The following is a 12,553-nucleotide window of genomic DNA, read 5'->3' as shown; positions in this document are numbered from 1 at the left end:
CCCTTACTTTCAGCCGCACGTCACAAACGGAGAGGATGAATGAAGCTCCATCGATGCAGTCGGCCACGCAACCATAATGAAACCAGATCGAACGTAAAACAGCTGTAAATCCCGTCGAATTTCAATAGGAAACGATCAAATCCAACGATCTAAACATAAATTTTTTTAAAAAAAGAGCAGGACAACCGTGGAGAAACTGAAATTCAACATTTGATTTCGGTTTTTATAGTGCAACATCACTCAAACGATCGTCGAAAATTCAGATTGAAGCAATGTAAATCAGATTGAACGTATCTGGAGCTCCCCCTCAAATCCAAAAAAGGTATGATCTGAATTTTTTTTTCAACAATGATACACAGCATTTTTAGTTGCATTCTGGTTGATTCAATGGTGTGCAACAGGCAATTCATATGGTAAAACCAATAAACAAGAACTGATTCTGATTAAGGAACCAAGGGATACTAATAACTTTTTTTTTAATTTTTTTTGCGTTGGCTTACAGTTGCATTATCGTTTGAAAATGGTTTAGAAATCATGAAGAAGTGTTATATGACAAGTACCAAGAGCTAGCATATATACAAGGTAAGATGTATGTTAATGGTAGCAAATTAGTTTTATAATAGTTGTAAATCGATCTGATTCGAATAAACATGATGAAAAATGACAATGAGTAAGAACTATGTAATTTTGGGGATATAATTGTGGTTTTTCAGTTGGTTTACAGTTGCATAATCATTTAATAATAGTTTCATTACGTTTTTTGCAGGTATTTATTGTGGAACAGATAGAGGACGAATGCTTTGAGAAATGGTTAGTTTCCCAAAATCTAAATGAAGTTTCTTAATAGTTTTATTCTCGTTTCTTTGTAGTTTATTAACAACCAAAAAATGGCAAAATCAGGAATCAGGACAGGAAATACAATGCTTAAACAAAGGAGCAGAGATAGAAGTAAGTTTGTACTCTATTTCATAACATAATAAAACCAGTTTTAAAATTCGTTGCCTCGGACTAATAACCATTGCAAAAACACAGGAAAGGAAAGACATTCCATTCCTAGTCTTCTACAATGGAAAATTCAATGATCGAATGAATTATGAAAATTATGAAGCCAAAGTGGACACTACATTTCGCCAATTGTAACTATGAAGATTTGCAACGAAACTCAAAGATGCCCCGGAATGCAACCAAGAAAACACTGTTTTGCAACTGAAATATCAAGTGAAGGAAGGATACCAACCATTGAGGATAAAGGATGATCAAAGCCTGCATTTCTACATACAACTCAAACTGAAAGACCCCGACTTCACAACATACCCAATGTGTGTGAATGTCATCAACAACCCAACAACAACCATCGATGCAACCTTCTTTGGAAATGACAATTCATTAATTACACATAGAAGCGCCTTCCAACCAATCGAATACAATGCAAAGAACAACAACGAAGACTCAACAAATCAACAACATATAATTGAAGCAAGAGTACCGGAATTTGGGGAAGAAAGTTTTGACTTCATGGACTATGCAAAACTTGTGGCAGAGGAAATGGTTGAGCAACTGGAAAACAACAGAAAAAAGGAACCAGAAATCACAGATTATGACGAACTACTAATCACGATCCGCATCATCCGTAAATAGAAGAAGCACAAATATACAAAGACAAAGAAACACCGCAGAGTGTGCTTGGTTTCTATGCAATTAGGAACAACTTCCAATTCGAGTTAAAAAATCATGTGCAAGAACATACAAGATTTGTTGTTTGGATCCAAAATGCAAGTGGGCACTAACAAAGCATCCGTAAACGGCCAACAAAGTCATTCATCATTCGAAAGTACGACGGAAAGATGATACACACTTGTGATCTAAACATCGGCATTTGCCGACAAGAGACAAGCTACAACGAAATTGATTGGAAACTACATCAAGCCACGGTTCACCAACATAAAAACAACTCAAACGCCACAAGACATCGCAGGAGAAATGAAACACAAGTATGGGGTCGAATGAACTACATGAAAGCATGGAGAAGCAAAGAGCACGCGCAAGAAGAATTACGAGGAAAAGCCAACGAATCATACGGAGTTCTGCCGGTTTTTGCACATGTTGCAAAAAACTAATCCCGGAACAATAGTGCACATGGAAACAGAGGATGACAACAGCTTCAAGTACTTGTTTGTCGCACTGGATGCATCAATAAAAGGATGGAAGAAATGCAAACCTATAATAGTTGTTGACGGAACTTTCCTTAAATCAACATATGGAGGTACACTGCTCTCTGCTTGTACACAGGATGCAAATGGGCACATTTTTCCACTAGCTTTTTCGTTGTGGATTCGAAAACAACAACTCATGGCAATGGTTTTTCACAAAATTGAGAGAAACATATGGGATTAGAGAGGAACAGTGCTTGATCTCAGATAGACATGAGAGCATAAGTAAGGAAGCTTGTCAAGTATTTCCAGAAATCACACATTGCTATTGTGTATACCACCTGTTAAGCAACCTAAAAGCAACCTTCAAGAAGAATGCAAGCAAGCTGGATAAACCATTCTTCGCCGCAACGACGCAGCATACACAGAGAGGAAATTTGAATACCATATGAGCGAGTTGGACGGCTTGGACATCCGTGTAAGACCATATTTACAACAAGTTGGATACCACAAATGGTCAAGATACCACCGCAAAAACAACAGTATTCAACTATGACTTCAAACATTGCGGAATCTCTAAATGCAAAGAAACTTGGCAGCTAGAGAGCTACCAATCACAACACTGATGGAGTCATTGAGAGCATTGATTCAACAATGGACATACACAAACAGGAAAAAAGCACAGAAAACAACAACATTTTTAACACCTACAGCAGAAAAGAAATTAGTCGACAACTTTGTGGAATCATTGACAGAAAATGTAATGACATGTTAAATATTTTAGTTGCATTTTAGTTTCTTTATAGTTTGTTTTTCGTTGTTATACATATTAACAGTTTTACACTTAATCCGCAGGTAAAACCAATAAACGAGACCATGTTCGAAGTCATTGAACTAACCAGATCATGGGTCATCAACCTCAAGGAGAAAACATGCAGTTGCAACAGATTCCAACTTGATGAGTTACCGTGTGCTCATGCGCTTGCTGTTATAAAAGAGATGAACTTGAATGTTTACAACTACTGTTCGGGTTATTACACCACGCGAACATGGTTTGAAACATACAGCGGCTCAACATATCCGGTACACAATCACACAACTTGGGATGTGCCACAAAACATAAAAGATATCATTGTTCTGCCACCAAACCAAAAAATAAGATCTGGAAGACCAAGGAAACGAAGGTTTTTATCTGAATGGGATACAAAAAAACATAACAGGTGCGGCAAATGTGGACAACACGGACACAATCGAAAGACATGCAACAATCAAGCAATAAAATAGATACATATGAAATATTTGAATTGTTTAATTTTGTGTGCAAATTCAAACAGGTTGATCTGTGATGTTCTAAATACATGGGATTTCATTTTTATGAAATTTGAAACAGTTTTTTAATAGTTTCAAAATCGTTTTGTTACAGTTGCGACCCTTTGTAAAATATTAAGTACCGGAATGACTTCTTCTTTACAGTTTTAAAGGCAGTCAGTCAATAATTGATAAAACATAACTTGAATAAGGGAAAAGAGTTAATGGAATACGAAGAATAAATATACATTCATAGCACTAGGGGTGGGCATCCGATCCAATCCAATCTTTTTTTCCTCATCCGATCCAATCCAATTAGTAATTGGATTTGAAAAATTATCATCCGATCCAATCCAATTAAACCTCAAAATCCAATCCAATCCAATCCAATTACTAATTGGATTGGATCGGTTTTATCCAATTACACACTTAAATTTCAATATTAGCTTAAAAATTTAAAGAAAAATACTTAAAAAACTAAGTATCACTTTTTATTAAAGTTTAATACTTCATAAATATACTATTCTTACAAGTGTATTGTAGCTAAAAGTTTTAAATAATTATAAAACAACAACATTTTTAAGTAATAAAATAAAACAACATGAAAATAAATACACTAAACAATCAAGTGTTACAAATTCAACATACAAAAAAAATATAATAAAAATATAATAAATATTTATTACATTTTTCAATATATTTTATTATATAAATAACTTTTTAATATATATAAATGTAATTGGATTGGATCGGTTTTTAATTGGATTTTGAGATTGACATCCAATAACCGATCCAATCCAATTAGAATCCAACTTTTAGCATCCAATCCAATCCAATTGTAATTGGATATCCAACTTTTTGTAATTGGATTGGATTGGATCGGTTCGGCTCAATTGGATTGGATTGGATGATGCCCACCCCTACATAGCACTATTTAGGAAAAATGAAAACATAGTTTGTATTTAGTTGGTTAATAGTTTCTCCATAGTTGTGCGACCGTATATAAGAACTTGAACAATTAAAAAAACACACAACTTTGGGAAATACAAACCTATACAATAAAGATATTATAAGGAGTGAATGTCAAATATCCTAAAAGTTTTAAACCAACTACATAGTATAAAATCAAATATAATACCTACATTGAAACAACAACACTAAAACTTGTCAAGTAAATAGATTCAACAAATAACATAATAGAGCCACCAAATTAAAAGATCTTATTTCTTCAATTTAGATGCCTTAGAAGACTTGGTTTGCTTCTCATCCTCGCTGTCAATACTTTCGTAAATTTTCCTTTGTCCGTACGAGTAGAAAAGTGAAGCAAGTCGGGTTCGATAAACTTCGATGTCAAAGTCTGCAGGGACATCCTTTCCGTGTATAAAGAATTCAGCAAAGGCAGCAACATATGCTCCACAATCACTGTTAAAAAACATAGAGAAAAAATAAACAGATTAGAAACTAAAAAACAACATAAAAGAAACTTAAAAGAAACACTCACTTCTTCTGCTGAGACGCAAGACCACTAAGCTCCACGATTCTGAATGGAGCTGTAGGGTCAGAAACTGAGGCAGGAGCTTGTGCTCTATTCTTCTAGAACCCAAGTAAATCGAAAAACAAAGGCAGCAACACGGAATAAGCCTTCATCGCATTCCTAGCTGCGGCATTCATCTTCGCGGTTCTCAAAGAATTGTACAGAAACAACGTCCCTTCGTTCACGTCAAGACGCCCAAAAACCCAATGACTTTCCCTTCTTAAATTGATGATGAAAAGCACGTGATCGGCTTCATACCAAGGCTTGGAACAGGGAATGCGCATACCTCGGATGTAATGCGCAATTGGGTGGGCAGCGTGAATGTGTGACATCTTAGTCTTCATTGACTTGGCCTTGTTAAATTTGTGGTACAATGCTTGGATGGAATCATCAAAAAGACAATCAGTGGTTGCGAAATTCAACGTCACAGCGGAAGAATACTTACCTTTTTTCCGAAGGTAATAGAATATGGTGTTCATATGCTGAGAAAAAAAAACAACACAGAAACACAAATGAAAAGGTTTAACAACTGTAAAAAAACTGAAATGTAGTATCAAAACTAAAAAACATTTATAAAGCAACTAAAAACAAACTACCATAAGTACAATATAAATTGGAAACTTTACCGAGTCGTTCATAAACATGTCGCATGTGGCCAAATGGTAAAACCAAGTTTTATCCTCAACATAATCAACACCTAGCCTAAAACCCGGGGTAAATTTCTTTGCGCCGTCTTCATAACAATTATAATGCCTACAACAACAAAAAAACAACAAAAAAATAGCATTAAAACAGGAATAAAACTGGAAAAAAAAAATAATACAAAAACAGATTTAATAAAAAACAGTCACCTGGGATGTTTAAGCAATCCTTCACCAATCCAAGAGTCAAATTTTGCCTCAATCTCGGTAGATACGGGATCAGCAAAAGCATCATTAAGAGCATAAAGGCCCTTCACATAAGTCACCATTTTGAAATCCCTATCATCCCCACCGATTGAGAACCCGAGGACATAAGCTCCATTGGAGTGCTCCCGACATCGACGGACCCGAAATCAACAAATGGAGATTTCAAGGCCGGAGCACGCTTCCTCTTATCCAACAGAGGTGTATCAGAGACAGTATCCTCAGTTTCTTCATCAGTATGAAGGGCATCTGACTTTTCACCAACAACATCTGGATTGGGTGCGGGGACCTAAAAAATAAAGAATGCATTAAAACAGTTGCAAAACATACTAGAAACTAATGAGCAACCAAAAAGAAACCTAGTTTTTTTGAAAACAATTAAAAGTAAACTTACATTGATTTTAGCAACAGCCTCCAAGCCAGCCAACACAACTTGATCATCATCTATTACAAGCTGGCTCAACCCATCAAAGAAATCGTCCCCCTTCAATCGAGACGCATCGCCCTTCGGCTTCTCAACATCCTTAACATTTTTATCACTCCCTCCAACATCCTCAGATGGATTCACATCAGCAGAAGGAACAGCAGTAACAGCCTTGTCAGCATCATCAGCATCCCCACCAACTTTAACCAACTCACCACCATCGTCGGAGTCGGAATCAATATTTTCTGGATCAGGCAATTGCTTCTCATCATCCTCGGCATCATCATCATCATCATCATCATCAGCATCATCATCAGAATCTTGAGTTACTAATTCATCCGATGACTTTCCCTGTATCAACCAACATAAATGAAACTTAAATAAAACAGTAAAGAAACTATACAAAAAAAAATATAAAAAAACCTAAACAATAAAATAAGAATAAATACCTCGTCAGAAGGACGACGATGAATGGCATTAACCTTCTCTTGGATATCCTTAATTACAGTCATTACGGATTTGAAATTAAAATCAACAAAACACCTCAACGAAATGAAGTCCTCGGCCAATGATGATTGATTCGAACTGAGCATCTCCAGCTTAGATTTCATCCAATCAATATCTGCTGAATCAGACTTCTTTGAAGATGAGCCACCCTCGAAGGATTGCTTCGCTACACCACGTTCATCAATAGATTCATCGAGAAATAGACCGTCAAGTTGAAGCTGCTGCCTCTCTTCATCAGTAGGACGCATGTTTTTTATCTTCAACTGAACAAAGATAATCAAACATAATATGAAAAAAAATTAAAACAATTGGAAAAACCAAAAAACAACAACATATATAAAACTGAAAAGAAACAGAAAAAAACAGTAAAGAAACTGTAAAGTACCTTCTCCAAAGGTAAATCAAAAATCTTGCCCTTCAAGTCTCGAAGGGTTGGATTTTTGGTGACGATGGTGTTGCTCCAGTTCAGAATCCTGGGAATAGAAGATGAAACTCTCTTATAGAAAGAGTTCACCATTGCAGGACAACATTCATAAAACCAAACAGTGAAAACCCAAGGACATCCCAATGCCCTATACCAGCCATCATATTGGCCTCCCTTCTCTGCCTTTCTATTTTTCATAATGATCCCATGCTCAATCCTACCTTTGAATGAGTCAATTGTCAATTCAAATGATTCCCTACCCCAACAATACTCATCCCACCGACCGCTATCAACTACATCTAGAACAAACCTAGACACTTCTTTGTCAGGAGTATTGCTAAGAAGAAAACACTGAATGAAATACAAAACAGCCATTTTCAAACTAATAGACTCATCCAAACCCCACCGACTACCCAAAAAAGCATCCTCGATGGCTTTGTTGTCAATAGTTTTTACACCACGGAAACATGTTTCTACCAATTGATTTGTTTCCTGTGAAAACAACAACTTGTTGCAATCACCGAAACAATCTAAACCAGAAATCAGGTAAAATTCTTCGGCACTAAACCGTATGCAACGACCAGCAACCTAAGCCCAAAACTCCTTAGGATTAGGCTGTAAAACTTCCCTTAGTAATAAACTATGTACGACTTGTGGATGAAAAACAAACTCAGGCATATCCAGAAAATGCCCAAACTGAGTTTGACGAAACAAAGAAAGCAAATTAACAGATAAAGTGTTTTTAATATTATCTATCACAAAATAAACACTGGTGCATACACACTTAGATCTGTAAAAATTAGAAGGACTAAATTTACAGTCCCAAACCTGCAACATAACAAAAAAGGGCCAAGATAAATTATAAATCCTGAATAAAACAGTATGAAAACTGTAATACAACTACAAACAAACTAAAAACAAACTATCAATGGCAAACAACTACACAGAAAATAACAGTAAAGACCTTAAATCGTTTGGAAACATAAAAAAAAAGTAAACAACAAACCCTAAAAGAAATCGAAAAATGCAGTATAAAAAGAACAATAAAACTATATTAAAACAACAAACAAACTAAAAAACATATACAACTATAGAAAAATATAGAGCAAAGATTTGAAAATCGTTTTGAAATCTAAAATATAACAGCAAACAACTAAACCTAATGAAAATCGAAAACACATCAAAACATACCAGTAACAAACTATTAAAAAACTGAAAAGAAACTACCGAAGACTGATTGAAAACACCAAAAACGAAAACAAAACACATAACCTGTAAGCACAAAAAAACACTGAAAATAAAGAAAACAAAACAAAATTAAAGAACAACACCCAGACCAGAATCAAATGAAATGATCAAAAGCAACAATAAATAACTAAAAAATTTAAAAACATGAAACAAAATGCGCAAATGAAACCCTAAAATCACACAAAGCATAATGAACATGAAAACGCCAAAATCTGGGTAAAGCATAAATGGAAGAAAGGGGGAAACGAAAATAAAACTAAAAACCAACCTCAGTCCGATCTTCAACATGTGTAATAGATTTTTGAAATTTTTTCCCAGAAATTTCTGGAAGCGTGGGCTCCTCCAAGTTCAGCTTCGTTTTCTTCGAAGAATGGGGTCTCACACGCTTCGGCATTGGAGCTTCAAAATCAGAATCAAAATCATCAATGATTGGGCGTTTACCCTTGGATTTGTTGGCCAAAGATTTCTTGCCCATTTTTGATTTCTGTTTAAGAACTGGAGAAGGGGATGAAGATGAACGAGTGATTGCCATACTATAAATAAGATTGAAAAAAACTGAAACAGAGAGGGAAAAACAGTTGCTAAATCGTGGGCTAAGAGGAAGTTGAAAATTCGTGGATGAACCAAAAATAAGAGGGAAAAACGTGATAAATTATGGGTGGTTAATGGAGGTTACTTGAATTCAAAATGAACTTAGAGAACAGAAATGAAGAATCGAAAATGAAATGAAAACAAAATGAAAAAAGAGAGGGAAGAGAGTATGATTTGATTGATGATGCATGGGGAGAGCACACGTGTATGCATGGTATGATGAGTAAGTGGTAAATGTGTAATAAAAATAGAAATATAGTAATAGGCGTGTGAGGGTAATTTTGTAATAAAGTGTGTAAAAAGGATTTTTCATGTAAAAATTTCTAAATGTAATGCATATGGACCATTTACGTGTTTATATTTATGAGTTAACGGAAGTGTTAGTAATGAGTATAAAAGAATTGTATCATTAGATATTTTTGCCTCTAAAAATAAAAATAAATTATTTAAATGTATAAAATTTGAAACATTAAATATTTATGACAGAATTTACTTTATTTTTTAAATATAGAGATCATAGTAAAAAATTGTAATAAAAGATTGATAGTAATCCTCTAATTTTATTTTGTTTTATCTCATTTTATGAGAAGAAAAAAAGATGGTTTAGTTGAAAGGTTTTGGGTGAGAAAAGAGTGTGTGAAGAGAAGAGAAGAGAGTAAAGATGATTTTGCTTCGATTACCAAAAGCTCCCATGGCCATGACCTTCTTCTTAGCTCAACCTTCTTCTTCTTCACTCTACTCCTTCTCCCATTCCCATTTCAGTCTCATCCCAAAACCCCATTCACTCACCATTAATCCAACTCTTAAACCCTTTCACCTTCTCTCATCTCCAAAATCAACTCTTTCACCTTCCCAACCACAGACCTTATCCACCCCCGACACTACACACCCCCAAATTGAAACCCCTCAAGAAGATTTCGATACCCAAATCCAAGTATCCCTCGAAAACCTCTTCGTGCCTCCGGAAACAGAAATTGGTGATGGTACTTCAGCCCTGACCTCGAGAATCTTGAGGGGCTCTAATATTGTTCTGAGCAAGTACGCAAGGGATGCTCAGGTTGCCCAAGCTGAGTTCGTTAAGAGCAGTGTTGCCACTGAGGATTGTCCCTCTGATGGTCTTCCTGAGTTCGCTCTCGTTGGTCGCTCCAATGTGGGAAAGTCTTCGCTTCTTAATTCCCTTGTTCGGAGAAAGAAACTTGCTTTAACCTCAAAGAAGCCTGGTCAGTTCATATATATATATATGTGTGTGTGTGTATATATATGATATCTCTGTCTGTGTCAAATTGAATAACTTGCTGAGTATTGTTAATTTTGTAGGGAAGACACAATGCATCAACCATTTTCGAATCAATGATAGCTGGTACCTTGTTGATTTGCCTGGATATGGGTAAGAAACAATATTGATTTACAAAGCTGTTTAAATATATATATAAATGGTTTGGGGTGTCTCAGTACACCCTCCTAAAGTTTCGGTATAACACTATTCTGGTTCGGCATCCATGAGAGTTTTTTAGGCCATTTTTTCTTTCATGTTCGTTGTAGCAACAAAAGATTTAAACCTTATTTCCGACATGTAAACTATGTGGAGTTTTCTAAAAATTTATTATATAACTACAATGTACTTTATGCTGAAACAAATAGAGTGTACCAGAACACTCCTTTCGGGGTGTGTTGTACAACAGATTTTTCCTATGGTTTGTTATGTTACAATTTTTTTCGGGTACAAAGTTCTGGGTGCTTTTCTGTTTTGGGTTATATGCAATTTGTTTGGTTTTTAATGACCAGAAATTTAATGGTTTTGGCTCCTGAAATGAAGTATAGAAAGAGATTAATTCTGTTTCTTTTATGTAGTTGATACGAAAACCAGTGGTCTTTTACTTAACTTAGGATTATAATTTGTGTAATTTGGAACAGATATGCTTCTGCACCGAAGGATCTTCGAACAGATTGGGCAAAATTTACTAAAGATTACTTCCTAAATAGGTCGAAACTAGTTTCAGTATTCCTTCTCATTGATGCTAGCATTCCTGCCAAAAGCATTGACCTTGAGTATGCTAGTTGGCTGGCACAGAATCAGGTAAGATGATTCAACTATTAGGAAAAAGAAATCCATATCGTTCTCTAATCCAAATGTTAATTTTTATAATGTAGGAGCTGTTTTCATACTTAGATGCTAGTAGTTGTTTTATTACTATTGACTAGTTGGGATAATTTTGTATGCAAAATAGTCAGATTTCAATTATAATGTCCATGGAACTTAGTTTGATTTCCACATGTTTGTCATATCGATTTATTATCTTAGAGTTAAAGGGAAAGAGCTTAAGAGACCATAATTCCACTCTATTTGGACAATTCATTTTTTGAGTCTATAAAATATGTTGTTTTCAGATCCCCATGACATTAATCTTCACAAAATGCGACAAGCGAAAGAAGAAGAAGAACGGAGGCAAAAGACCGGAAGAAAATGTGAAAGATTTCCAGGAGTTAGTACGTGGTTTCTTCAAGACAGTTCCCCCTTGGATTATGACCAGCAGTGTTACAAATCAGGGTCGTGACGAGATATTACTGCATATGGCCCAGCTACGCAACTACTGGCTCAAGCACTAGTTGCTGCAGCATGAAAATCAGGTGCGGCTCGGTTGCCTTTTGTTGCCTTTTGAGGGTATATTATAAGTATTGACAGTTTATTTCTATATTTTAACAAAAATTTACATCAGTGGCTACTTTCTTTTCAATTGACCTTCTGAAAATTCTTTTGACTTTGCCAGCATCAAAACAGAAGGTAGAAGAAGTGGTGAGTTGAGCTCGGCATTTACTCAGAGCATGTAGCGATCCCAGACCCATTAAAGAAAGGGCCAACGATGGCGAAGTGAAGTATTTTTCAAGGTGTAAAATGGACAGAGAACCGGTCTTTTGAGGAAGGTAAATTAGGTGTGTGTTTCTTTAACATGGTTAGTTATAATAGATACTTACACACATAGAATGAAATTCAAAACTATAAGCCTTTCTTATTGTGAAAGACTTGTTCTTTTTGGCTGTGTTGTACATACTATATTTCTTTTGTAAAAGAAAAAGTAAAAATTTTTAACTTAAGGATAAAATTGTAGTTTATTTTTATTTGTAAGATTTTTACATTTATATGATTTGTTTAACATTTTTTGCCCTCTTCTAAATTATTTCTTGCACACTTCAACTTCAATTTTTCCTTTTAATAGTTTTTATATGTAATGTTAGAATAGCAATGTTGGGCTTTTATCCCTATGTATGATTTGTTTCTAGAGTTTTGTTAGTTTGGACATTATTATGTTTTTATTTGTCTAGATCACACATATTATATGCTTATAAATAGAGAATCAACTAAACTAAAAACACGTTAAATTCCTCTATTTTTTAAAGCTTCTTTAAAATTCACTATTCAAGCTCTACATTTATAGAATATTATTTATTTTTCTAAACATATTT

At 35.0% G+C, this 12,553-nt stretch overlaps 3 protein-coding genes across 4 annotated transcripts; 2 read left to right on the top strand and 1 right to left on the bottom strand.

The window, feature by feature from the left end:
* The first annotated feature begins 2,754 nt into the window (after positions 1 to 2,754).
* On the top strand, positions 2,755 to 3,572 carry LOC133031062 (uncharacterized). Its single transcript, XM_061104305.1, has 2 exons — positions 2,755 to 2,910; positions 3,006 to 3,572. The coding sequence occupies exons 1-2, from the start codon at positions 2,776 to 2,778 to the stop codon at positions 3,432 to 3,434; spliced, it is 564 nt and encodes a 187-aa protein (XP_060960288.1). The 5' UTR covers positions 2,755 to 2,775; the 3' UTR covers positions 3,435 to 3,572.
* Positions 3,573 to 4,116: 544 nt separating this feature from the next.
* LOC133031061 (uncharacterized) lies at positions 4,117 to 5,978 on the bottom strand. Of its 2 annotated transcripts, XR_009684574.1 has the most exons (4): positions 5,844 to 5,978; positions 5,619 to 5,745; positions 4,960 to 5,474; positions 4,117 to 4,880 (listed from the first exon to the last, which is right to left on the bottom strand). XR_009684574.1 is itself a non-coding variant. In XM_061104304.1 (3 exons), the coding sequence occupies exons 1-3, from the start codon at positions 5,960 to 5,962 to the stop codon at positions 5,052 to 5,054; spliced, it is 669 nt and encodes a 222-aa protein (XP_060960287.1). In that variant the 5' UTR covers positions 5,963 to 5,978; the 3' UTR covers positions 4,120 to 5,051. The 2 variants fall into 2 exon arrangements, 1 of the variants encoding a protein (XP_060960287.1); XM_061104304.1 differs by having other exon boundaries at positions 4,120 to 5,474.
* Positions 5,979 to 9,668: 3,690 nt separating this feature from the next.
* LOC115723277 (GTP-binding protein At2g22870) lies at positions 9,669 to 12,264 on the top strand. Its single transcript, XM_030652720.2, has 5 exons — positions 9,669 to 10,311; positions 10,409 to 10,478; positions 11,006 to 11,168; positions 11,480 to 11,719; positions 11,860 to 12,264. Exons 1-4 carry the CDS (start codon positions 9,753 to 9,755, stop codon positions 11,696 to 11,698), a joined length of 1,011 nt encoding a protein of 336 aa, XP_030508580.2. The 5' UTR covers positions 9,669 to 9,752; the 3' UTR covers positions 11,699 to 11,719; positions 11,860 to 12,264.
* Positions 12,265 to 12,553: the final 289 nt, after the last annotated feature.

This window comes from Cannabis sativa, chromosome 9, assembly GCF_029168945.1.
Source record: "Cannabis sativa cultivar Pink pepper isolate KNU-18-1 chromosome 9, ASM2916894v1, whole genome shotgun sequence".
In the NCBI taxonomy this organism is placed as follows: domain Eukaryota; kingdom Viridiplantae; phylum Streptophyta; class Magnoliopsida; order Rosales; family Cannabaceae; genus Cannabis; species Cannabis sativa.
The sequence above is the reverse complement of the archived record's forward strand: the minus strand, read 5'-3'. Positions and strand labels throughout refer to the sequence as shown.